At 48.8% G+C, this 27613-nt stretch overlaps 1 protein-coding gene across 1 annotated transcript; it reads right to left on the bottom strand.

Annotated features, from left to right (window-relative positions):
* Positions 1-1376: 1376 nt before the first annotated feature.
* On the bottom strand, positions 1377-19748 carry KLHL25 (kelch like family member 25). Its single transcript, XM_041418828.1, has 3 exons — positions 19609-19748; positions 7738-9568; positions 1377-2894 (listed from the first exon to the last, which is right to left on the bottom strand). Exon 2 carries the CDS (start codon positions 9549-9551, stop codon positions 7782-7784), a length of 1770 nt encoding a protein of 589 aa, XP_041274762.1. The 5' UTR covers positions 9552-9568; positions 19609-19748; the 3' UTR covers positions 1377-2894; positions 7738-7781.
* Positions 19749-27613: the final 7865 nt, after the last annotated feature.

The raw sequence follows: 27613 nt of genomic DNA, 5'->3' as shown, positions 1-27613 counted from the left end.
TTTACATTTCTACCCCTGTACCTCCCATTTAAATGCCAGCCCAGCTCTGGCTGTAGCTTTTTTCTGTTACATCCACTCCTATCTCCTGCTCCCCTTCTTAGTCTGTTGCTGCTAACCAAGAAACCTTTGTATTTCTCATTATTTCTAATTCCATAGCAACAGGTCGCTGCTGTCACAGCAGCTGCTGATTGCTTTTGAATTGTCTCTCAGGCAAGCTCCAGAATAAATACAAAAGAGCAGGTCCCTGCATGGCTCATATCAAAGCAAGCCTATTGCAAAGCCTCCCCAGCTGCTATTTAAAGTCCCAGAGTCGCATATAAAACCTGAATCAACAAAACTATAGGGGATTTCATTCACCTCCCCCCCTCCTTTTTTCCCCCTCTCTTGCTCATCAAACAGTAATTTCTACCCTGAATTGGTTTCCCAAAGGGGTCTTTAATGAGCTTTTTCTGTGGAGCCTTATACTCATATCTACCCAGCTCACGTTAGCTAATGCTGCTGCCCACCCAGCTCCTGCAGGCAAGGGGACAGGTTCCCTGTCTCCTTTGCAGCTCAGAAATTCAGGCTCCAAATCCCTTTGAGACCCTGTATAACACCCATAGGAAGTTTAGCTTCCCAAGCCAAACAGCCCCTGCTACAAAAGGAGGAGGCAAACACAAATTTGCCTGGTGCCGGTTCGCTGCTCTGAGCAATGCTCCCACAATCCCAGCCCTGAGCACAGCTGGAGCTGCTGGTCTTGTAGGGAGGGAAAACCCTCCCAGAGTGTTCCCAGAGCACTCATCTCCCTGTGCCTCTGTGTGCTCCTCTGGGATGGGGAGAGATGCACACGAAGAGGAGTGTGGAAAGGAGCTCCAGCTGGAAAGTGCATCTCTCCTGTCTAAAGGCCCCTTTCTTGGGAGCTGCAGCAGCCAAGAGAAGGCAAATAAGGAAAACAGAAGCATGAATTCTTCTTGTCTTCCTTAGAAATTACTGGCTTTCCCTGCAGGACTATGGCTGTGTCTGCGTTGGGCCTCTCAACCTATTTGGCAGGTGCTATTAGCACTGCAGACTTGCAAGTTCTCCTGAAACCATGGCACGGATGAGCTGAGTGAGAGCAGCTGTAGAACAGAGAGCCACATGATGTCCCCAGGACATGAGGAGCCCTGGATTTAATTCCCAGATCTACCATTAACCTTGGACAAGACACTTGACATTGTGCCTCAGTTTCCCAAGCACTGAAGCAATAATAATTACAGCTGGGTTGGTTGCTTTGGAGGCTGTTTGTGAACCACCCCACGGAGTGCCAACCCTGTTATTAGTCCTCGGCCCTGTTATTAGACCTAAATCCAACTTTTGAATGAAGACTCCTGTGAAAAACACACAAACAGTTTCCCAGATCATCATTTTTATTAAAGTTCACAAGCAGCTGAAGGGAAAAAAAAAAAAAAAAACCAACAGAAAAAAGCCTAGAAGATGTAAATAAACGTCATCCAGCTCATGGCAGACTGGCTGTGCGGAACGTGTGTTCTTCCCGGCAGCGATGGAACCCGCTGCTCCAAAAAGACCTCTGCTGTTTGAAGCTGTGTCAAGGCTTTTCATGGCATTGCATCATTCAGCTGGCCAGGCTACAGCCCAGCCTCATCCAGGGGAGAGAGGCAAGCCTGGAGAAGCCGGAGATCTGCTGTGCAGGGAAGCAGGATGTGGGGCAGTGCAGGACCAGTGCTCGGCAGTGGCCAGTCAGGAGCTGCATCCCTGTACTGACAGCTGAAATCCACGCGCCTTCCTCCACAGCAAAATGAGGAATGGCTCGGGCTGACAGCTCTTGGATGCATAATCCCAAACACAGCTGGCAGCCAGCGTGCGTGGATAACCTGGGGCAGCCTCAGCCCAGCCGCTGGCAGGCAGCACGCCGTCAGAAACGCTCACATCTCTCCAGGGGGAAGCCAGGGTGTGGGGTGCAGCAGGAAGGAGGGGGATCTCTCCCCAGCCCACCCTGCAATGCTACCCTAATCCCCTTGCTCTCCCTCCGAGGCCTTGCTGGAGCCAAGGTGCCCCTTCCCAAGGCATGAGCGTTCCCCACTGCACCCCTTTTTCTGCTCCTTTGCTAATGAGAGCCTCACCCACGCGCAGGGAAGCTCAGCAGACCGGCTCTGAGCATGCAGTGGGCTTTATCTGGGGAATATCTCGGCAGTGGTGCTGCTGCCTTGGCACACTAACAGAGCCCTCTGCTCTTCCCAGCAGCTGTGTGTGGGGAGCTACCCGGCCTCTGACCAAATCAGAGCAAAGGAAAGAGGGGGAAAAAATTTAAAAGGCCCAAAGTACAAACCAAAAGGCATCTGCCCTGTTTTGTCACAGTACGTGGTGCTGCTGGCAGCCATCCCAAGCTCCTATGTTTTAATATTTCAATAGCCTTTGTCTCTATGAAATGACCAGAGGATGGGGAGAGCCAGATGCTCCCACCTTATTCCCTTTACCAAACACTTCCAAGTCACCCAAGCAGCAAGCACTGCCAACAGCAAGTTCACTGCCTTAGAGAAAAACATATTAATATCTCTTAACCCCCCCAGCTGAGTAACAAAAAGGGCTACCCAGCCATGTTTGCTGAGGGATGCAGCCTCCACCTCCACAGCCCTATTGGTCCAGAGGAGCCCACAAAGCCATCCCTGTGCCCAGCCCAGCAAGGCAGTGCTCTCGGCTCCATTCCCTGCACAGTGGCCAGTGACCAGTGGGGCTGGGTAGCCCTTGGTGACCCCCTGGTGTGATGCTGGCGGTGGGGCTTCAGCTGTGCCTCCCACTCCTGGTGTCAGGAAGGGATGTGGAAGTTGCCTCGGAGTCCTGTGCGGGAGGACAGGAGGCTCTCAGTCACTGTGTTGGCTCCAGACGCAAGAGAGGGGACATGGATGTGACTCTGGTATCTGGGGAAGGAAAGAGAAAGCTCATTAACTGGTGTGATGCTCAGCTCAGCCCACACAGGGCACTCACTGGGGTAACCCCCACCCCGACTCCCTGAGGTGGGTGGAGGTGGAAAGCAGCTGGTTTCTTTAGGAATTGGGGTGTCCTTTTCTTGTGCAGGACAGGAGAGGGGGTCTTCAGCTGGGGAGGGCTCAGAGCCAGGTAGCAAACTTCAGTGGACATGATAAGGGAATGAAAAATTGAGGGATAAGTTTTCACTCTCTTTTTTTTTTTTTTTTTTAGGACAGAGAGGAGGGCCCAAAAACTGGAACAGACAAAACAAAAAGACCCTTTTTCTCTTTTTCCACAGGTTCCTCCAAAAACATCTGTATCACTGACATTTCCAAGGGGTTGATTAATACAGTCTGGGGCCAATCTCAGACTGCACATGTTTCCATCTGCCCAGGGTTAGGAAAAGCCTGATTTTCATCGACTTTCCTCCCCAGGCCAGCCACTCCCTTCCAACACTGCCTGATAAACTGGCTTCAGAGACAACCAGCCACATGGAAAGAGCAGCAGCGGCAGAAAAACTGCAATCCCTGTTTATCCGGCCTCCCTATTATACACATGCAAATGGATTTCCCTAGGAGCCACCGGGAGAAACCAGCTGTGACTCGGTTCCAGGAATTCCAGCAGGTTGCAAGCAACCACCCATCCCAGCAGCACACAGGTGAGCAGCAGCCTCTAGGAGCCAGGAGATATCCTGAGGTTTTTTTTTTGGGCTGTTCTTTGCAGGTACATAGGTCTTGGCATGGGAAGGTGCCTTTCTGTGAGCAGGGCTTCGTGGATGGAGCTGGGAATGATGCATGCTGCAAGGTGAAAGCACGTGGGAGCCACACCAGGCAGCTGTAAAAGTGTCTTTGCAAAAGGCTTGTTATCTAAGCTGTAATATAATAACCAGGAAATATAATAACCAGGAAAAACCATGGAACTGACCCAATTCCTAGTGTGAGTGCAGTGTTGGAATACAGGTCAGGGCCTGGCACGCGGCCTAAATCTTTGCAGGAGCTCTGGGGCCAAAGTTCAGATTTCAGGTGCCAGAACAGCCTCAAAACCCTTCAGCCTCAGCCACTCAGTGCCCAGCAAAGGCAGGCACCAGCTGCTGGTGCCACCCTCTGCCCTCACAGGAACTAAGCACACATCAAAGAGCTCCAGTGGAAACCAAAAAATCAGCTCTGAGCTTCTGATGTGCCCCAGGAATCAGTCCCTGAGCAGTGCCCAGCCACCAGCCTCTGCTCCCTACAGTGAACACTGTGAGGAGGGTTCTGTAAGAACTAAAAAGCATCTGATTAGAAACTTCTGGGCAGGGGAAGACCTGGCTCCTTGATGCTACAGGGTTTGGCTTGTCCTGTTTGTTTGGAGATGGGAACTCCAACATCTCCACCTCCGGAGAGCATTTGAGGCTCAGGAGGCAGCACAGAGGGATGCAGTGACTCCCCTTTCCAATTCACCTTCCCTGGCTGGACCATAAAATCTGAAATCACACCCATCTGTGACTCTGCCCTATGAAAATGAGAGTGTCACACAGGACAGATAGTGTGGAGAAGCCACTTTAATGTGGAGACAGGCAGCTTGGAGAACCTGTTCTTGGTGCTGCCTGAAGTCACCTCTGGGGAGGGGTTGAGTTGTCCCCATCAACTGTCTCTGCACAGCTCTGTGACAAACCACCCACCACCCTCCCCTGGGCTGGGCTGTGCTGGTCCTTATCAACACAGAGTCTTTATCAGCCCAGTGCTCATTTGTCATGTTTTGCCTCCCCTATGGCTCCAGCACCTCGGGTGGGAGGGGATGAGGCTTTCACATTTCATACTGCTAATCACACTTGATCCCTGGAATTAACTGTGGGCAATAAGCACTAAATTAATGTCACACGGCCTCCTTGGCAGCAGGGCTGGGACCTCTGCTGAAACGTGTCCCTGCTCTGTCTGGGAAGGACGAAGGCCATGCCCTCGAGGAAGCATTTCCAGCTGATCAGTTTTATGCTTCACGGGAAAAGCAGGCTGGGTGGTTTATGACCAACATTTGTCAAGGACAGGCTATTTGGTTTTCAGGGACCAGTTTATGGACAGGAGGTTGTTTTTGCCATGAGGACAAAGTACTGTCTCCTGCCATGTGATTGCCCAGGTCTTTTTCCACCAGCCCACCTTGCTCTGCTCTGAGGGGTGGCTGCTCCTGAGTTTTTCCAGGTGAGGACAGGCAGTTCCATAGGAAACTGGGCAGGTGCTGGCCAGCCTGCCTTCTGGGCATCCCTACTTGAAGAAGGATCCCATAAGGACCAAATCAGGTGCTTGAGCAGTGACCTTTCCATGGTGGGAGCTGCAAACCAGAAAACCCCTCGGCCAGACCTGCAATAGGACAATGGGGTGAACTGGATCATAGGATCCTACAGCAAATTACCCCAGCTCCCAAGCCCAGTTTTTGCATAGCCAGGACAGACAAGGCAGGCACATGGGATGTGGCTGGCTGCAGTGTGGGCAGCATGTCCACACCAGGGATATTCACTCACTAAATGAAACAAAACTTACTGAAAAAAAAAAAACCAAAAAAAAAAAAAAAACAAAAAAACAAAAAAACCCCACTCTACAAAAACCACGTGGACAGACATTCTTTCTGGCAAGAGCTTGCATGTATTTTAAATAGTTCTTTTAACCGAAGACTGGAGGCAGAGCCAAAAAAGCACATAAAACCCTCACACAGTGACTTTTCACCAGTTTTATTTGCAGTTTCTAGTTTTCTGTGCTTGTGTCAGGCTCCCAATTACAGGGGGGAAAGAAGTATCAATACAACCCCCACAAAGCTATTTACTAGGTCTGAACAACCCAAAAACAGTAGGGAGGAAAAAGGAAAATAACATCACTGTGACTTTGATGACTGTTTCTTATTCAGTGGCTGAGGAATCAACTCCCACCTCAAACTACCCCCTACTCCTACTCCCAGCCATGTGGCTGGTGTTGAGCTTTAATATTCAGACACATCTGCTACCAGAGAAAATTAACTGTCAGCTCTAGGATGGCTCTTAAAGGGAGGCCCCATTGACCTGAGCTGAAAATGATGGAGTCCTCACAGTCTTCACTGCAATATTTAATAGCCGAGTGACAGTTAATTAGATTACTGAGCCACTGTGACAGATGCTAGGCAACGCCTGAGGAGGAGAATTTGGAAAGGCCATTATCTTACAGTATTGAGAACACTTTAAGGTCTCATTTTAACCCTTTCCACTCTTGCCCTGTCCTCATGGTGGTCCAACCCATGTTAAAAACCAGCTGTTTCACAAAGGCCAGAGTAATGCCCTGGGTGATTTTTTTCCCACCTGAGAAAAGCAGGTGGTCAAGTTGGGCTAATCCCTGGCTGAGGTGCCAGGAACTCCTCCTTGCTTTCCATCTGGCATCAAAAAAGATGATCACTGGGAGGTGCCAGCAATTTCACCCGCTGGGCGATTCCCAGGCGCACCAACCACACCAAGTGGAAAGCAGGGAAGTGAGAGGGTGTTAGAGGGTTTGGGCAGCATTCCTTCTTGCCTGCATTAAGTGAAGTGGATTTTGATGAGTCTGAGGAAGAATTTCCCTCCCCACAGTCCCCACTTTCCAAATAAAACTGTAAGTGAAGCTTGTCAATCCCACACCCATAGTGAGGGTTTCCCAGCTCCTTCAGCTGGCTGGGATGTAGGCTGCAACCACCAAAGCAGGGCTGTGTGTGCTGTTGGCCCTGAGAAACCTGCACACTGAGCTAGCAGAGGTGTTAGTGACTTCCTGGGAAGGTGATGCTATCTAAGTGCTGCCTGTATCACTATCTGCTTTCACAATACAAGTTGAGAAGAATTTTTGGGCTTTGCCAGGCCAGCTGCATCTCAGCACAGGTTGGTGAGGACATGCAGAGCCCTATGGAGCCACACTGACAACCAGAACAGCAACAAAACACCCCACTGGGGAGGAGAGAGGAGGAACCAGAAACCTTGTCCCAGGGGCACTGCAGGAGCACCTTTCCTGAGCAAGAGAAAACCAGAGCGCCAGAATGAGACACAACATCATGGGTTTCCACCAACTTTCTTATTCTCACACAACCCGAAACACTGATAAACACATTCTTCTTCTGGTTACAAAACCCCTTCCCTCCCACTCAAGTCTGACACAGAAGTCTCAGAAGTACTGATTTAACAAGCAACTGTTTGGATGATAAATAAACACCAAGACCATCAAATGCACCATGGCTTCTGCGCTTTTGCTTCTGCTACCCACTGAAATGTAAATAGAGAGCATAAAAAGAGAACCAGGATTTGCTGGCATTCCGAGGGTCACTTGCCTACATATTCATCAGTTCTAAATACATCACCCAGAAAATCAGCAAAAATATCAAACTACTAAGACATTCCAAAGCACTTGTTGCCCTGGTATCTCTCAGGAGTCACAAGTGTTTTTAGGAACCTTAACTCCCTTAACTGCATGGGAACATGATGTATTCCATGGTGAGAGCAGGTGTGGACTCATCTGCCCATCCAGCCCCCACCAGAAGGGTGAGGCTGGTGCATCCAGCTACCTTGGAGCAGAGGGAGAGGAGCCCCAACCATCTACATAGATGTATCTCTTAAGATACTGGGAGGATCATCTGGAAATAAGAGAACCCTTGTAACTATCTAGACTTAGACTAGAGCACTGCTAAGCTGGTTATTCTTTCCTGGCTCTACAACCCGCTTTTAAACATTCCCTTCTCATAAAATTACTTCATGAGCACCTGTGGCTTCAGCATGGTGTGTGGAGACACAATTGAGGCAAGAGGGTAATTTTTAATTTAAGAAGAGGAGTTCCTTACCTTCACTGACCTCCTGGAAACAAGCCCCCAGGCCCTGCCCCTCATCACGAGGGCAAGTGCTTCCAGGTGCTGACAAAAGCTGTGGGGATGAGCGAGTAAGGCACCGTGGTGATACAGTTCCATGTGTCTGACATAGGGTCATAGCAGTCCAGCGTTTTGCACCTCTGAGTGCCAAAGTACCCTCCTACCACATAGAGTTTATTGCCCGAGGCCAGGGCGTGGCAGGACATGCGCTTGGCCGTCATGTCCCCGATGCGCGTCCACTGGTCCGTCTCGCAGTCGAAGCGGTAGGCGGAGGCTGCCGTGAACTCCGTGTCTCCTCCCATGATGAAAATCTGGCTGCCCAGGACAGCGGCCGCCGTGTAGCGCCAGGGCTGCGGGCACTCGGCTTTGATCATCCATCGGTTCTCAGCCGGATCGTAGCACTGGACTTTGGACACCATGTCTCGGTGGATGCTGGTCCCACCGAAGACAAAGAGCTTCAGCCTGGCGCTCACCACCGCGGCATTGCTCACTCCGTCTCTCAACGGAGCCACCATCATCCACTTGTTGGATATGGGGTCATACTTCTCTACTTGCTTCAAGGAAACTGAAGGAGACGCAGGGAAGACTCCAGCTACTGCAGTGTGTCCACCAACCACATACAGGCAGTTTTCCAATTCAGCTGAGCCATGCCCAAACCGAGCGATTAACATTGGGGCAGCTTTGGACCATTCCTCATGCACGGTGTCATAAACCCAAACATCTTTGGAGACTCCGTTCTCTGAGCCCCTGCCTCCAGTGATGTACACTTTGCAGCCAATGGCACAGGCACTAAACTCCTTCCGTGGACTTGGCAGGTCTGCTTTGGGAATTATTTCCTTTGCTTTGTGATCCACTTGGTAGATCTTATCACACATGAAGGTTTGTCCTCCCAGGATCAGCAAGGTGTGCCCAGCTTTGCGAGGCCTGGCACAGAGGCTGGTGACCACCCCATCATTCTGAAGGATCTTCTTCTTGCACTGAATAGCTTCATCCAGGACAAGCTTGTTCCTTTCATCCACCATGATCAAGTCCTCGCAAGCCAAGGCTTCCTTGAGGCATTCAGAAGGAAGCAAAGCCAGACGAACATTCCTCAGAAGTTCTGGGAGATAAGCCTTCCGCTCATCCAGATCGTATTTCACCCACTGCATGACAGCCTTAAAGACCTTTTCTTCATCCTCGATTTCCAGCTCATCACTGGAGATGAGGTCCAGCAAAGTGTCCTTGGAAAGATTGTTGAAGTCCTCACTCTTGTGAACAGTCTCAAAGTTGACCAGGCACATCCTCCAGGAGAGCTCATAGAGCCGCCGGCACTGATGAGCATCCGAGAGCAGCATCATGCCCAGGCAGTTGGAAGGGTAGAGGTTCTTCTCCAGGAACTCAGCCGCTGCATCTCGGACATCGTGGAACTGCAGCATGTCCCCAGCCTCCAGGAGGGACTCAGCATTCTCCTCGTTGATAATGATCCGAGAGGAGTAAGCGAAGTCCAGCAGCAGCTCCAGCACCTCCGGGTGGAGGCTGTCATGGAAGTTCACCTCATCATCCAGGCTCTCCCGGAGGCCGTTGCTGAACATGGCCTCGAAGTACCTGCTGGAGGCAGCCAGCACTGCCCGGTGGCACGGGAAGGACCTGTTCCCTGCCCAGAGGGTGACATCGGTGAACATGCAGTGCTTGCGCAGGGTGTTCAGGTGGGACAGGACGCAGTCCGGGTGGGAGGCCTTGTGGAAAAGCAAGATGTTCATGGAGCCGGTGCTGGTGCGGGATTTACGGTTCTCGTGGACGCTGACGGACATGGTGGCACAGCTCTTTCCTGCAGGGAGACAAATGGAGAAACTTATTCCCTTGTCCTGACTGATATAAAGCATGGAGAACACATGCATTAGTTATCTAACCCTGGTACACTGCCAGTGGATCTCAAAGCTCCAGGTGACATCCCTGTGGCTCCTGCTCCGTGGCTGCTCCTGCACCCTTGCATCCTCCAAACAATTTAACTCAGACTGAGCAGGGCGAGAAAGCAGAGTGGGGTGAAGGGGGAAATTCTGCTTTGGTTTCAACAAAGGAGCAACAAAGTGAGGCAATCAAACCCCAAAGTTGGTGTAGATTGTTTCAACAGCCCCCAGAGGGTATTGGCAAACCGCAGAGGAGTTATTTTTCCTTAGAAAACAGTATAGAGAGAGCAGACTATCCAGGATAAAGGGCATTGGTCTGTTCTTGGCTCAGCAAAAATTATGTTTGGCTTCTGATTTTCATGTAGATTACTGCAGGTTTAGGAAAAGCAACTGCTACAGGTTTTATTTACAAAATATTTAATTACCAGCAGAAGCCAAAAGTTTGAACTGATTTTACTAAACCCATTTGTTGCACTTTTTGATTACAAAACTCACCAGACACCTCATGTGACTTAAACATTTTTCAGGACAGATTCTATTCAGAATAAGACACAAGAAAGACATAAATAATGTTTTTTTACCAGACAGGCAGAATCAAACACAAGGCTTTTATTAGCTACTATTTCACTAAGTGCTACCTGATACCAATCCTTGCCTGTGGAAGAAAACCCCTTTGGACTAATCAAATTAATACTACCTAGATGATAAAATCCAAGTAATTTACTCCAAAATACTTTAGCCAGCTGTATTTTGCTTCCCATGTAACTAAAGCAGACAGACAGATACACATGCACAGCCCTCTCTTACAGGAGAAAGTTAATACAGAACTTGTCCCAAGGTTTGAAAAATGAACCTGAAAAAAATCAAAATGGGGTCAACCTTCACTCCAGTCACTGAATTGTTTAGACAAGGCAGTTGGGGAAGGCTTTTTAGATGGGTTCTTTTTGTTAATGTTGGTTGGATGGTTTTTTTTTTTAACTTGCTCTTCACAAGCTGAGATTTCTCAAGGGTCTCTCCAGCCTGCAAACGCAAGATCCGCAGACGAGCCCAGTCCTCCCCGGCTAGCACTGGGGTCTTGGAGGAAACCACAAAATGCTGAGAGAATGGCCACCACACTCCCAGGCTGCTGGCAGGTCACAGCCTTGACCTGGCAGTGACCTGGAGCTGCTCAACCCTCCCACACTCCATGGGTGGATGACCTCAGGAGGAGGCAGATGGCCAGATAAGTTGCCTGACTCAGGCTCTGCTCATGAGCTTCCTGCCCCTGCTTCTCCAGCACCTCCAAGAGAGTCTGAATTAGACAAACAGCTGTGGGCATGTTGCTCCTTCCCCACCCGCTGTCAAGAGTTATTGTGGTTGGTCTTCTCAAGGCCTCACTCATTCCTCAGGGCTGTGTCACAGTCCAGGGAGAAGTCTCTGTGCTTCTCCATGCAGAAACAACAGCTTGCCCAAGCAGCCACAAGTCCTGCTCAGCCTCCGAGTGAGGGCTGATGTGGAACACTGATGTGGGTAGTCAGGTGGGATATGTCCATATCCATGGCCCAAACTCTGGCAGCCTGGGATAGAGGCTGATAAGCTCATTTCACTCGTGACTGGAGGGTGGCAGAACCAGGGCTCCAAAACGGGAAGGAAAATGCCATTATGGAACAGCACTATGAAGTGCATCTGAAGGAAACATTTCCAACATCTCCACCCAGCGTAGGAACAACACTAATTTAAGGGGTTATTTGGAATCCCATGTCAATGCCGAAGTGAGGAATACAAATGAAACATTTATGAGCCTGCTAAAAGCTATTGATTTAGGTTCCTATTCCTACAACCTCAGAAACCACCCTGCCACTGCTACGACTTTCTTTTCTCACAGCTCAGGTCAACTATTTAGTGTTAACCTTTGATTTGCTTATGCACAAAAAAAAAAAAAAGAAGCAATTTATATAGGATAGCTATGGAAACAAACACAGAGACTGCAGAAAGGCAGCAATGATTTTTCTGACACTAAGATTAAAAGCACCTAGTCAGAGTGGAAGGAGCAGGTCATTTAGAAATTGAAATGTCTATATAAAAGCTGCAGCAAAGCCATTTTTTATATATACATACACATAAGGACACATACATATACCACACATGTGCACACACACACACACACATATATTTCAAATCTCAGGCTTCCAGCATCAAATATCTATCCCAGGGAACTTGGAAGCAAATAATATTTCTATCTTACATTTATTGAAAAATATCCAGGGAATAAATTGGCAGTCCAGTTCCCAGCACTGCTCTTTCTATCATGTTCACTACAGGCACCAACTGACTCCCAGCACAGCTGGAATTCTGAAAGCTGAAGAGGCCACAGTGACAGCCCCTTCACTTGGCCTCTCCTGAGTGGGGTTATGACACTGGCTGTCACCAGTCACAGACAAGCAGGGCTAGACAGACCATTAAATTGAAACTAAAGCAGCCCCTGAACTCTGGGGTGCAGCCATCTCACCAGAAAGCCTTGCTTGTGGTTTTCAGTAACACCCAAACAGCTTTTTCTGAGGGCTTCTTGGATCCTGCCATAGCTGGGCATAAGCAGAAAAGTGGCAGACACTAATCCTTCCCCTCATAACCTCCCCTCACTGCATGCTTCAGTCTACCAGAGACCTTGGCATCATCTCACCCATATCAGACAAACAGAAACTGCAGGCAGCAGCTTCTTCATCTGGCAGGTTTCTTCCAAAATGTAGCAGCTGACAAACCTCAGAAGCCTGTAGGCAAAGTGTCTTCTACAATTTCACGATGTGCACAGAAGCGCTTCGATTTGAGCCATGTTTAACTTCAGCCACGAGCAGGCTGGACCTGTGACACGTGCACTTTTCTGAAGCAGATGCATGCAGAGCACAACTTGGGCCCTACCACACTCCTTGCTCCCTCACCCAACTACTGAGCTAAAGAGAAAAAGCAGAACCACTCTTGAGGAGTACTTCACACAAAGCAACCTGTCAGTGGCCCTTGCCATGATCCCACCTGCTCTGTGAGAGCCTGGGGGTTATCAGAGCTCCCAGCTGTATCTTCCATCATGCAGGAAGCTGCTGTGGAACAGCCATGTCAATGGGAACAGCAGAAGGCACGACCTGAACAAACTGGGGTTTGAATTTCTCCACGCTGCATTCATTTCTTTTCCCTTGAAAGGCAGTTATTTAAAAAATAAGTATCTACTGCATAACCTTTTAAAGGGATCTTACTGCACACAGAGGCAGATAATAATCCTTCTTCCATATGGATGAGGGCAGAGGGGCATCAGCTTTTTGACAGCTATCCAATGCTGTCTGCTGGCTGAAGTATTCCCCTGGCTGTCTGCAGCCTTTGTGCAGCCAGGATGGGAAAGACAGGTTTTTTCCAGCAGAGCAAGATAAGGTTGCTTTGAAAATCCTTCCCCTCATCCAGACAGGGCAGACAGCAATCCTGAAAGAGGGAAGGAGTTGGCTCAAGAAAAAAAGACCCCTCAAATCTCAGCTCATGAAGAAAACGCCCCAGCAGTCTCTCTGGACAGGACAAAGCTTGCAAAGAGAACAAGGGGAAAAACAAAAGCAGAGAGCTGGCCAAACTCCCCACATGAAGAACCACAGCTCTCCTGTCCGGGTGCCTTTTGCTTCCTACAAATCACACTCCAGAGAGGACTTTCCCTCACAGGATGATGGGTCACCCTTCCAGAGCCCTGCTGGAATGGTCCTTTAGGAGAACCTCAGGAGACACTCTACCACCTCTTCAAAAATCCAAGTGCCTCTTACACAGATACTTTGAAGCTGTATCAGGCCCTGTCCCCAGTCACAAAAGAACTGCATATGAGAGGACAGCTCAGGAAGGCTATTGATACATGAACTATAATTAGCCAGGCTTGGGGTTCCCCCTCAATCTCAAACCAAGGAGCTCTCCACAAATCTCCAATTTCATTAACTACCTGCAGGGAATCACCAGCTGAGATCCTGCTTGCTTTCAAGAGGACAAGATTTGAGAGTGATTAATATGCTCCCCAGTGGGACTTCAGGGAATCAAGAATAAATTCTGCTTAGAAGAGCAAAACCACAGGATTTATGAATGCTCTCCCAAGATCATAAGGCTGGCTAAACACCAACAAAGACCCCAAATCCCATGATCCAAAACTGGCACTTTCTGTTTCGCCCATGAGAGAAGCAGCAAGCAGAACACATTTCTTTTTAATCCACTCAACGATGAACTATTTAAAGCTGTAAATAAGTAAATAAATAAGCAGGAAGGTTCCTTGCTAGCTCAGCTCAGAAGACCTAGATGAAGCTGCTCAAACTACAGCAGAGTTTAATTCCCAAGAAGCCATATGGGCCCTGTATGCATGGGCTGTACTACAACATACAGACACTCCTTCCAAATCAGACCAGACCCACCTGGAACGGCCAGAGACAGCAGGCATAAGGTTCATCTTTATTTGCTCCACATCTCACAATATCAACCCTGTCAGGTGAAACACTGTCTTGAACTCAGTCAAAGTTTAACTTCTCTCTGAAAGCGGTGGCATCAATTCTCTTTTAATTAGTAATGTGCCTGCTCCCTCATCCCAAATATCTGTACCTTTCCAGTGCTCTCATGGATTCCACCACCTGGTGCTTAGACCAGCAGCATTATCCCAGGCCAAAATTACTGCTATAGAACCAATTTCTCCCTTTTTACTGCAGAGAGTAGCAAAGTAGAAATAGAAAAGTCACCTACTGTGTTGTCTTCACAGGGAAGAGCTCCTTGCAAAACTGCTTAGGAGAAAGAGCAGTGAGGCAACACGCTGTCAAACACAGAGCCAGATACAGCTGTGTTTCAGATGCAATTTCCCAGCACTGGAGACCATCAAAAGGTTTGAGCAAGGGGATCTGTTACATGCAGGCATTCACGTACTCAGAGGCAGCTTGAGCTTCAAAAGCAGAAAAAACCAAAAGAAAACAGGAAAGGATGGTGGGGGAGAGACATAAAAAACAAGAAAGGGGAAGGAACAAATGTGAAGATGTTTTCTGATGATTTTCCTGTCCTTGCATAACACAACAGACTATCAGGTACACAGCTTGGAGCTGCTTGAAATGCTCAACACTAATAATGCTCTTCTGTCAAGAGTGCTTGAGATGAAAGGAATTAAAATTGCACCTGGCATTTAGTGCAGCACCACACTTGCTGAGTGTGGAGCCTGGGCTGCTGCCAGGTGGGCAGCACGGGACCTTCACTACATCATCTCCCAGGCATGCCCTCTGCTCTGCCCACAGTGTGCCTGCATGCAGACTTTGCTCCCTTACAGGTTGGGTTCATCTCCAACCATTCCAGTGAATTTAGTGGTTTGCCTGTGTCAGCCAAATTTGTTCCTGTTCTCTTCAGGATGACTAACACAGCAAAGATGCAACTGGGATTTTGCAGGCTGGAATTCAGACAACATAACTGCTGTGAATCAGAGGGTATCACTCTGGATTTACCCTTCCTGACAAACTCTTGATGTTTCACCAGATTTGCAAATAGGCAAACAAAGGAAAGGCAGCTGACTCCATCCCCCCAGTGCAGAATTTTTGATCCTGCCCCAACCTTTGAGAATGGGAAGCATCCTTATCATTTCTTCTCATTTTCTCACTTCCTAGTCTAGCCTGCACATCCTAGACAGAAAACAGAGAGACCATGTGAAAGGCTCCTTCTGTTGGCTCAGACAGAAACTGGGAGGTTTTCCAAGCCCAATTCTGTAGGCTCCAGGAATCAGATTGTCTGGAGAAGATCCGGGTACATATCTGAACATTCTGAAATTCAGTCTCAGAAACTCAGTCTGAGTTTCATATCCCACTCATATTCTCATATCCCATCCTCAGCAGTACCCACCACTCCTCCCTTGAAACCCATGCCCCACTCTGAGCCTACAGCCACCACAAGAATTTACTAAATGCCATTTACTTGAGAGAAAATCAGAACATTATTGCCAAGCTGAACCAATTAGTGAGATTCTTGTTTTGCCTCACAAAAGCACTGGTAAAAGGAGCTGTAGTGCCTCAAATCTATGGCATGCACTCATTTGAGTCAAAGGAAACTGTGCTCCAACCCCAATAAAAATACCTCTAGGAAATCCTCTTTGCATGCAATTCATGCAGTTCTATTTGCAAATCAGGTACTGGACTTGCTACTCTGCAGCTGAGATATCCAAAAAGCTTCTTGAGCTACCTGTGACACAATCAAATAAAGTTTATGTTCACCACTAAGCACACTAGCTTTGCTGTTCCTGGGAATACCACGCCCTCCTACAACCACTACCCAAATTGGGATAAATAATGCTTTTAGCCACAGTCCAGGCTCCAGACAATAGCTTTTCACTGCTACGCCGTAACCCCAGCGGATCTTTTCAGAGCCTGTGATTCATTTCAGAGCCTGTGGTGGGGTTTTGTCCTTCCCGCTGCCCTCCAGCTCTGCTTGTGAATACACCCCATTCTGCCAGATCAATCACAGGCGCTTTGCAAGGTGAATGGGGGGCTGCAGAGGAGGCAAGCGAGTTCACAATCCCCTCTTCCAAATTATACCAAAAAGGTTTCAGAATGGGAACAGTCTACTTAATTGCAGTACCTACCCCAGCCCCATCTGGGCAGGATAAAGTCCTTTTCAAGCAAGCCAAACTTGCTAATGTGCTGCAAAGGCAAAAGGCCTTTGGTACTTCAAACACAGAGGAACCACATGCCACTTCCCAGGGAGAGTTTAGGAGATGAGATGTGGTATACATCAAATTAATGCCAGAATAACCACAGCAGCTGCTGACTCCAGAGATCTTATTCAGATCCTCCCACTCTCCCAGCTCTGAGGCTGGCAGAGCTGAGTGCTCCAGTGGTCTGGCTGACCAAAAGCCCTGTCACGGATGCTCACACCAAACAGGTCTGTCTGCCTGCCTGCTGTCAGGGCAGGATTTCAATTTTGGGCCTGGCCAGTTAAGCTGGGGTTTTGTTTTGCCTTCCCCACTCCCCTGCCAGGCAGGAGATCATGGTACAACTGCCAGGTTTGGTTTGCTCATTTGCAATTCTGGCTGGAGTTCAGAGCCATGGAGATGGGAGGCCCTCACGCCTCCTGAATGGATTAGCCCCTCCTGCTGCTGGGTACGGGGGACTTCCATTCCCAACTGGATTGCAAAGCATTGACAGATATTGAAGGACCTGGGGCTGCAAGACAGGGCATTGCTTATTGCCCTCTGGCTCTGGACAGAAGGAACAAAAAACCTCTGATTTTTCCGTTTTGGTACTCACACAGCATCAAACCATGCATTCAGCTTGCAAGTTCTGCACCACTGTGGCATCCCTGCAGCAGCCCAGCCTGCCCCAGGCATCCTGCACACACTGCAAGCAGACCAGAGTGATTGCCAGTGTGGTACAGTAATAAATTTGCCTCACCACAATGTGACAGGCTATCATATAAAACTGGTAGTCTTTGCAAAGCCTAATGGTCAGCAAGTAGACAGTGGTTATGGGACATGCAGCATTCCCAGGCTCAAGTAATGGGGGAAAGACAGAGCTGTCTTTTCTGGCTGGAGTGATACTAATAGTCACTGCGGGGATATAAAGCTGATAAGCCAAGACAGAGCGATGTGATGGTGGTTAAAGGTCAGGCCAGGGGGCTTGGGGTGGCTTGTTACAGCTAAATGCTTCCCAGCCAGCATCCCTGCACCCACTGCTTTCAGCAATGCCAGCTCCACTCACTGCAATTCAACTACAGCAGGTGGAAGAGGGGCGTAAATCCAGCCCTCCTGTCTAGTGCTGACAGGGCTCCAAAGCTGCCCCTTCCACAGACCCTGAGCACAGCGTGGCTGCCACGGACACCCTGGGCCAGCTCTGCCTGTCCTGCCCCACCTGCTCAGGGCCAAGCCAAGGCACTGCTCAATGCTCTTTTGTAATGCTGCCATCTCCATCCGCACCTCGCAACCCTGCCTGTCCTCCCCCACCTCCACGGATGGCCACATCCTGCCCTTCCTGTTTCACTCCTCCACCTCCTAAACATTGCCTAAAACTTCCCCTGTCTGCTAAGAAGGACCTGAACTCCTACAGACTTTGAAAACGATTGGTCACTGCCATAGGAACAAAAATGCTATCATAATTCACATGTGCATATGTACACACAGATATGCGTGCACACACACACGTTATCTCCATACCAGACCATGTCCAGCACTCCCTCCAGAGCCAGAATAACCACCTTATGGATCAGACTCATGCTCATTTTCACACACTTGGAATACATGTTATGCAATATCTTGTCATCTGTCCCCAAGCTGTTGCCTTCACAAATTTATTTTGCCTTGTTCATTCAGTCAAACCATCTTCAACTGGCCTGAACTCAAAAGCACATCTGAGACACCAACCTCCCTGCTTGAGTTACTTGAGCCTGCCCCAAACACAGCACGAGAGGATACCACACTCTGCACACATGCTGAGGCAGGAGGACTTCAGATAACAATCCTCAAATACTTGAGAAAATTAACAAGAAAGGAATGGCAAATTTAAGTTCTTCAGTGCTGAAGCTGCTTACAGTCTCCCATCTCCACATTATGGTGCAATTCTGCAGCAATTTTCACTCTGCTTTTGAGAATCTTGTGCCACCCCACACCTTCCTGCTGCAGAGCAGACTTCCACCTAAGCCTCCTCCCCAAGTGCTTTACTTGGGCTTATCACAAAGATAAGCCAGAGCAGATGGCTGGGGTTAAAGACACAAAAGAGACAAAATATGTTTTCAGATAAGATTTGATTCGCAGCAGAAAACAGGACAGGAAAACAGAGAGGCCCCAGAAAGGATCCTATAGCATTAAGGAGCCAGACTGTTTGAGAGATGGACAGAAAGCAGAACACAGAGGAGAACTCAGGAGCAGAGACGAGAAAGCAGAGAGCTCAGAACTCTGGACGGAGACTGTCACCAGGGCAGCTGAGCCAACAGCAGCTGGCCACCACCAGAACACATGGGCTGTGTTACACATCTCGGGTTGCTCCTAAGGTAACTTCAATAAAAACAAGTGTCACAAGATGCAGGAAGGAAGAAGGAAAAACAAGGGAAATTGTCAAAGTACAAAGGTTGCAGAGCTGCTTGTTGTTTTCTTGTGGTGCTGGATCTGTCCTGGAGAGGAAGAGGTACGTTTGGAGGAAGGCTACAAAATCCCACAGCACCCTGGCTGAGGAAATCACTCCAGCAGATCACAAGAGAACACAGGCAGAGATTGCCAGGAAAGGAAAACAGAGCAGTCATGACACTTGGACTCTCCACTGGAATAGTATGAGACATTCAGCTGTCTGCCTATGCAAAGCTGAGGGCAGATTTTCCAAGCACTGGTCTGGCTGGTCTAAGCCCCCTACCCCAACAATCACAAGTGGAGAGATAAAGAAAATAAAGACAAAACAAATTTAGGAAGCCCAACTACCAAACAGGCTTTTAACTTTTTTAAATGCAAAGGGGCCTGTGAGGACAGGAAGAGGAGGAAGAACTATTTTTCTCCTCTGTCAGCTCAGCTCAGTCACTCACACAAACCTGCTCACTTCTCTAGACAGGCTTGTTCAAACTGATTTAATACTGATTTCATCAGAGGCCATGGAAGTTGTGTCCCTTGGAGCACAGTTTTGAGATACACATATATAGAGACGAAAGAGGAGAGAAAAAAAAAACAAAGCAACAAGCAATGTCACCTGACTTTCTAATTAATGAAATTAATAGCTGATTTAATATTTATTGATTTTTTTTTTTTTTTTTTTGCTTTATAAGTGAAAAGACCTTCTTCACCCTATACCTTTTTCTGCCGCTTCCTGCCTACGGAACACAATGCTCCAAAACACCAGCGAGCCCCGGGCCGGTACCGGGGGCAGCACGCAGGGTCCCTCCCGTCGGGGGCCGGCACATCCCCGCCCCCGCGGCTCAGAACCCCGGCAAGCCCAGTGCCCGGAGGGGATCTGCTCAGATCTGGGGGGAAAACACTCACCGTCGCTTGGCCGAGCCGAAATCCCCGTGAGCAGCGAAGCCCCCAGCGCGGGGTGGCAGGGACGCAGAGATCGGGGCTGGAGCGCGGAGCGGGCCCGGCGCGGCCCCGCGCACAATGTACCCGCCGGGCGGGCCCGGCCGCGCGTGGGACCGCGGGGGCGGGGCCGCCCGCCGCCACTTTCACCAATCAGCGAGCGCTCTTTCCGTGACGTGTAATTCCGCCACGCCCCCTGTGAGGGAAGCGACCAATAGGAGGGCGGGAGGGCGGTTTGTGGGTGGGGCGAGCCGAGTCGTCGGTCCCAGCTCTGAGGGCCGCCTTCCGCCGGGCCGGCCCTGGCGAGCTGCGGCCGCTCGGTGCGGGCCCCGCTCCGGTTGCTGCGGGGCTCCCCGGGGGAACGGCCCGCGCTGCGCTTCGCTGCCCTGTGGAGGCAGCCCTGGCAGGAACCCGTCCCCCTGTGCCCCGGCTCTGGCCCCCGCAGCCAGCGCGCCGCCGGGCCCCCCGCGTGTCCCGCAGGATGGGCGCCCCGCGGAGCGATGTCCCTGCGTGTCACTCGCTCGCTCGCCCACGGCACGCCCGCGCCGGTGGCGGCACAGGGAAAGTCAGCAAAACCCGGCTGAAATTCAGGCAGATGTGGAAATGGCCGGGCTCAGCAGAATTTCGGTGCGTGGGGGATGTGAAGGTCAGCAGGCCCACCCGCTGCCTGCGGGGAGCCCGGGGTCGGACAGAGACCGGCCGGGGCCGTGCCCCGCGCGGGGACCACCCGCGGCTCGGTGCCGTCATCTGGAAGGAGCGGGGGGGACGTGGCAATGTGGGCTGAAGCTGGAAAAAAACCCCGCTCATTTAGAAACAACAACATTTTTCAAAGCAATAACATTTTCGCGTAACACAAGAGCAGCTGGAAGCAGCAGTGCCTCTGATCCCACCCGTGTTTTCCAACCCCTGCTCTGGAGTGAGGCACAGCAGGTAACTGCGGACCTGCCCTGTGGAATAATTTCACTGCGAGTGGCTGTGCCTTCCCTGGGGCTTTGGTTTCACAAATTTTAAATACACAGAGGAGGCAGGGAAGAGCTGTTCAGTATCTTCTCCCACGACCCCATTTCTCCAGGGCCCTACTCCCTATACACAGTCACAAATGTTCAGTAATAAGAGACAAGTGAAAAACTAACAGCTCTGTTAAGTGTATCTCCCCGGATAATGGCTGGATGGGAATATCCAAAATGTGCTGAAACTCCCATATACTTAGGGATGTACTGTTTGAGGGTTGCTCCTTCCAACCCAGTGAAGGAAATCTTCCCAGCTTGCCCACTGAAGTTACTTGCCACTGCTTGTCCCGGTGACAAGCAGTGGTGACTCCATTGAAGTGCTGCCTGCATCATCAATTTTGCACGGTGTGGGCATGGGAGGAGGTTGGAAGGTTGCTGCTATGGGGATATATTGAAACAGAAGTTCCCATAAGTACAAAATACAGTCCTTTCTTCACAGCTTGAGACAGGTCAGCTACAGCTGGCACAGGCTGTGCATGGTAAATAACAAAGTACACTGAAGATGTTGAACTGTATCGAATTCCTGGTTTTTTTTTGATCTGTGTTGTTCCAGGTCATTGCAGTTTAACTCTTAGGGTGCTGCTGCCTTTCCAGCCACAAGCCCAGCTACTCTTTGAGGAGGCTGAAAACAGTCTGGGAGCCTGCTAATAACTTTAATGAGCTGCTCAGGAAGACAACAGGGATTTGTGCAATAGGTGGGTGTGGTAGCATCCTGAATACATCTGTAAAACAACAAAACCATAAAAGACAAAATTGATTTTCCCTATTCCTGCTGCGTTCCACCCAGCTGTTCTCGAGTATGAAGGAGCCGGGGAGAAAATCAAGGTCACATTTCTTAATTCCAAGCCATTTTCAGAGTGTTACTACAAAAGGCAAATGCTGTCAGAGGAAGCTGTGTGTGAACCCAGACTGTCGTCTGCAACCTGGCAGGCAGAATTCTGGCAGCTGCCTGTCCTAGGGGCACACAAAGCTCAGGAGAGCTCCCTGCAAAACTCTGCCTGAAAAGACACTTCAAAACCGTGATGTCTATCACTGATCTCCACCCACCAGCTTCTGAGCTGGAGCTCTCACTGCTCTGTCTGGGGCAGAGCTAAACAGAGGGCAGTCCCAGGAAACTCTGCAGGAAACATCCTGAGCTGCAGCAGTGCACACATCTGGTGTTAAGATGCTCAGCCTGATGGGATTAGGATATTTGCTTTTGTTCCAAGGCAGCAGCAGAAGGCCAGATATGGGTGGCAGTGATGGGCACACCAGACGCACAGACTGGCAACCTGCTCCTCGCTGTGAAGGAGATGCAGGGACAGCTGAGAAGGCAGGAGCAGCACAATAGGAATGCTTAGCAGAAAAGGAAAAAAAAACTGGCAGACATTTAAAAATGTTTTTAAATCTCTTCCTAAAGAGGATTTAAGAATGAGGTGTATGTAGGGGAAAGAAGCTTAATCTATGATGAATGTTAATACCAGCTCCTTACATATGGTACTGGCCTTAGGCATCCCTGAGGGTTTTTGAGGGACTAGTGCTGTGGTTATGATTTCAGTGTACAGGGGAAACTCTCTTGCATTATTAAACAAATCATTCTCTGCATTGGCTTATGGTTTGATGTAAGTGATGCATAGTTGATGTCAGCCAGCTGGGGAGATAGGATTCTGCAACTTCTTGGCATTTTGAGAATAAGTTGTAAAACTGCTGACTGAGATCTCTTCCCTCATCATGAACCATCAGAGTTAAACTTTTTTAAATTTAGGGGGAAAAAAAAAACCAACCCCAAAGTTTTAAATAATAGCATTTACCCTTTGGCTATATTTGTTTAGCATAACATTCATTATGATGGAAAATGTAAGCATTTGCAAAGTTAAGCATTTGATTTGACTACAGAAAACTATTCTGTTTGTTATAGAAATCAGCACTAATTGCCTGGTTCCTATTAAATCCTCACTTTCCCAAAAATGGAGAGTCAAAAGATTTACCCTAGCCAGAATTCACTAGTTGGCCTTACCCATTTATATCATGGAGCTGGATCTCCTGATGTAGCTGACTAAGTAGGTGATGTTCATCAAAGCAGGAGGGATAAAATCTGGCCCACAAACCACGCTGACTTCCTTGCATCTATTTCTGTTTTTCCCTGAACATTCCCATCCTACAACACCCTGCTCTCCACTAGGTTTAATAATAAAATTAGTGGTTTTTCCACTAGGTCACTGTTTCCAGTCCATGACAGGTCATGCCACAACGAGCTAATGGCTGCTAAGTGGTCTGTGTGAAATTAGTTTAGTGGGTCTCCAGCCAGAAGCCAGCTGACAAATGCCCAAAAATCAGTTCTCCAGTTGGCTTCCTCATTGGCAGTCATGGCAGGTTGGTCAAGGCCATGCAAATTCAGCAATTCCCTGGGGCCAGGAACAGAGACAAGGTTGGTTGCAAACACTTTCCTCTCTTGTGAGTGCCAAAAGTCTCTAGAGAAGGTCACAGCACAATGCTGAGTGCCAGTGCCTGAGGACCTTGCTGTCACCCATAATTCAGCTCTCCAGGGAGCTGGTAATATCAAAGGCAGGAAAAGCTGCTGAAGACTCCCTGCAGAGGCAGCCCTGACATCAAGGAGAGGGTGCAAAGTGGTTGTGGGAGTCTTGATGGAAGGTTTCACCCTTTGGCTAGTCCTGCACAGGAGGGCAAGATGCAGAGCTGCCAGTCAGACTAAACCAATTTAGCATTCCCTGCAGTAACAATATAAATCCAATCTCCCTCCCTCTCCACCTTTTCCTCCTGATGCCAAATTTAAACAACCTCACTTTTTTTTGGCAGCAGGAAACTTCACAATTAAATATAGAAGCAGAGCACACTTTGGGATGGAACTTCCAGCCAGGGAACAACAGATGGCATTGTTTGTTGGGCTGGAAAAGCTGCATCTGCTCCTAGAAGAAATGCTAATCGGGGCTTAATTAGGCATTCAGAGGGAACCGTGTCCCATCCCCAGGACAATGGCCATGTGTACATGATCCTGAAAAATACAGGGAAGAAGTTACAAAATCATCAAAAATCCTCACTGGGCCAAGTCCAAATTTGGCACATAATGTAATAGGGTATCCCAGAGACTTTCCCTGTGCTGAAATCCATCCAAGCCGCTCAAAATAAAAATGTAGTTGTCAAAGACTTGTTTTATTTCCTTTGCAAGTGGTCAGTGATTTTGTTTTCAGTTTCAAAGCAAATCATTCCAGCCTAACACTGGAATCAGATCTGGCAGCTCTCTGACTCACTGAGGTGTGACAAGATTAAAGAGTAGCTGAGATCTTATAGCAAGTACTGCAAATGGGGATAGAAGAGTTAGAAAGATGAAAAACAGGATCCCTCTATAGAAACATGAAGAGGAGGATGGTGGAAAATGTCCCCTAGTTCATTCCAGCAGTGTGTTCAAGCACAAAAGGAGTCCCATGATGTGCAGTGCCTGTGTATGTAAGGACATTGTCCCTCCTCCCTCCCTCAGCCCTGCCAGCTTCCTCCAGAGGTGCAGGCAGTCAGGCAGAGCTCTGTGTCCTTGTTTCAGCCTCTTCTCTTTGGAGTATCAAAGCACCCCCTCAATCTGAACCCATCAGAGTTGTTTGTGAAACAAGACTGCCAAGCATTTCACCAAGAGACTGGCGCCAGCTGCCAATTGTGCCAGCACTGCAGAGATCCCCATTGTGCTGAGGCTTTGCTTTCAAGCCCCCATCTTGTTTTAATGTCCTTTTTCTCCCCTGCCTGGTTCAAAGCAGCTCATCTCACCAGCCTGGTCTCGTGGAAGATGTCCCTGCTCATGGCAGGGTGTGCTGGACTTGGTGATTTTTAAAGGTCTCTTCCAACCCAAGCTATTCCATGATTCCATGTCCTAGCTTAGCTCCTGGGAATGCTCTGTGCACCTTGGCACTTCATGTTCCTGTTCCCCCCAGGTGCCTGAGACAACGTGCACCTCACGGGCAGTGCCAACAGGGACCCCCTTTTGCTGGTTGCATGCCCTACTTCCAACAGCTCTTGAAAGGTTCCACATGGGTTAAACAACACCCATATCCCTTACACCTAAAAAATGTTAATTATCAGGGATCATTGCTGATTCCAAACAATGCTCTCCAAACATTGCCAAAAAATCACTGGAGATTAAAGGAATTTTAGAACAAGTGACTTAGAGATGCAGTAAAGGGAAGAGTTTTCTTGGCACTGAGGCAACCTTCAGCAACTCCAGAGTGGTGAAGAGAAACATAAGAGTATCCTAAACCACTTCTGCCTTCAGCACCATTGTGCTTTAAAGGGATGTTAGTCCTGATCTGGCACAAACTTTTGAGAAACTAGAAGTGAAAATGGTTCTCCTGACCAAGAATGTAGCTGCAGATGATGAAGCTGCCGACCCTGATCACTCATTCCAGGGATTGCTGTGCCTCACCCACCCCCACCACAGTTTTGATCCACGGGCTTGGCTGTCTGGCTCTGAATAGCCTCCCATTTGCTGTGAGTGTGCTCTGTATCCCATTAAACATCATGACCCCCATGATGTCTCTTTGAGAGAAAGCTTGGAGATTTGCTGACTGTCTGTAGCTCACGGACAGCAGATTTATTTCCACTTCTCCAGTGGTGCAAGTAGTGGCTGTGCTCTTGTACACGCTGACCTGCAGCTGGGCTGCTCCCAAGCACTGCATCTCCATGGTGTGTCGTGGGGAGAGCACTGGCAGCAGGTTTTGGTGAAAGGCACCCATTGCAGGTGTCCACAGTCACAGAAATCAGGGTAGCCAAGGGCAGAGGTGCTGCTCTCTCCAGGAGATGGCACAAACCAAGCTCTTGGCAGTGAGCTGCATGAGTCAGGTCTTCCTGTGCAATGCAGGTGGATGCATGGCTGTCCCTGTTTTCCTTAGAGGTGGTCCAAGGAACCATTCTCTAGTATTACCTTCCTGTGGTGAAGGATGAAATGTCTAAGGTGCCAGAGCTGCCATTCTCCTACTGTTCTTTGCCCTGTGAACTGGTAGGACTGGGAGAGCCAGCAGCCTGGTTGAAGGAGAGATGTCCTCACACCGTGAGATTGAGATAAATAGGGCCATCCTGCCAGCACAAGCCTTGGACTCAGCTGACTCCAGAGTGCTGAAGCTCAAGGACATGACAAATGGCAAATGTGACAAGGTCTCAGCTTTCTAAGGACAGTTGGAGAGCTGGTCCCAGCTCATCCTCGTGTATCAGCACATGGGGCTCCAAGCAGGGCTGCTGCTGACCCACTGTGAAGCTTCCCAGTGTTCATGGTCTGAGAGAAGACACAGATTTTGGCTGTCTGCCTGGAGTTTAAATGTCTGTGTTTTAGACCCAGACTTCCTTCTGAGAGATTTCAGAGGGAAAAGAAAAAGCCCAGAAATGCTTCTAAAACTAATTTATCCATCAATGACCAGTTTTCTGCAATGCCTTGAATCTGAGAAAGGCAGAGAGGAAGTGTGACCTGGGAGCACAAGGAGCCTTTTGGCTGCTCTCTGGCTTGGGGGTATTGAGGGGAGCCAAGGGACTCCAGAGGAAGCAGCTCCAGCTGGGAAGGGGTCCTGACAGCATCGTGTTAGGAGGAGAAAGAGGACAGACAGCCTTGCTGTGACTCAGTTCCAGCACTGTGTCACTGCCTCCTACTCATTCCTAGGATCTGGAGTCTGTGTCCCTGGGCTGTCCACCTCCATGAGCCCTAACTCCTTTGTTTTGGCAGGGGTGAGTGCAGGAAATGAAAAGGTGTTCCCAGGAGGCCCCTAGCACGCCCCTGCAGGATAGCATGTGGGTTGTTTTCTTGAAAATGGGATCATTTATTCTCTATGTTAAACAAGGCAAGAAGCTCAGTGACTTCAAACTGGCCTTGTCTGAGAACTTGTCTCAAAATCTAGGGCACCTGGGGCTTTTGGAGCAAGATTTCTTGTCTTCAGAGAAAGGATTACCAGAGGGAGCATGAAGTGAAAGGAAAAAAAAAAGGTGGGGGGAGGAAAAAAAGAAGTGAAAAAAAAGACAATTAGCTATTGCTGTAGAGTCCTCTAGTGGTGAACATTAATTTCACAAATGGCCCAAGTGTGCACTCAAATGAACTCAACCTCCCATTTCTGTTTATTTTCTATTTACATAAAACTGTGTATACAAAAGAAAAAAAAGTCAGTGGCCAAATTGCAGACTGTTTTAACCACTTATGAACCGTGTCAAAGTCAATGATCCAAAATTAAACAAAAAAATCTTTTCCCTTCCGAGTAACATCTCCCATCCAAGGCTGGATATTCCTCCAGATGGGTGGTTTGAAACACTACAGACTTAAAAATTCCACATCTTGCCTGCTCAGGTTTTTTTTCTAGCTGGCTTCTGTTTTTCCTGCTGCTGAGAGAAATGACTGAGTAGAGAGAGCCTGCAGAACTGAATTGTTGCCACATGCATACCAAAACCCTTGTCATTTTAAAATCCAGGTAAAAACTGGATGGTAGTGCAGCATTATTGTGCTGAGTAGCACAGACCAGCTCGGTGTCCAGCAGCCACAGCAGTGTGTTAAGGTTAGAAGCTGAGTTTAGTGGCAATTTCAAACCCAAGTAATTTAAAGTATCCTTCACATTATCCTTTTCTGCCCCCTTCTTCCCATGCTGTCCCAAGACTGCTTTATTTCTGTTCCTGGACTCTATCAGTCAAAGGACATGGCCTTATGCAAAATCCTCAGTCAAATGGTGTTTGCAGCAATTTGAATATGTGATAGAGGAGAAAAAAGCCATTGCTTGCTGTGAGCACGACCCTTGGCAGGAATTCCCCTTCCTCATGAGTATGTCCATTCTCTGCTCTCTTCTTCAGGCCTGGGTCTTTTCAAATGTGTTCCAATTTCTGCTTCATAACCAAGGAAGAAAACTTACAAAGGTTTAAGACTTTATTACAAAATATAGTCTCACATGCTGCAACCAAATAATTGGACACTGTTTCTTTCCTAAGAGTCTTTTTTCTTCTCCCTGTGAATAATC

Source organism: Onychostruthus taczanowskii, unplaced genomic scaffold (assembly GCF_017590055.1).
Source record: "Onychostruthus taczanowskii isolate IOZ18803 unplaced genomic scaffold, ASM1759005v1 scaffold6, whole genome shotgun sequence".
NCBI lineage: Eukaryota > Metazoa > Chordata > Aves > Passeriformes > Passeridae > Onychostruthus > Onychostruthus taczanowskii.
This window is presented reverse-complemented; position numbering and strand designations above follow the sequence as displayed.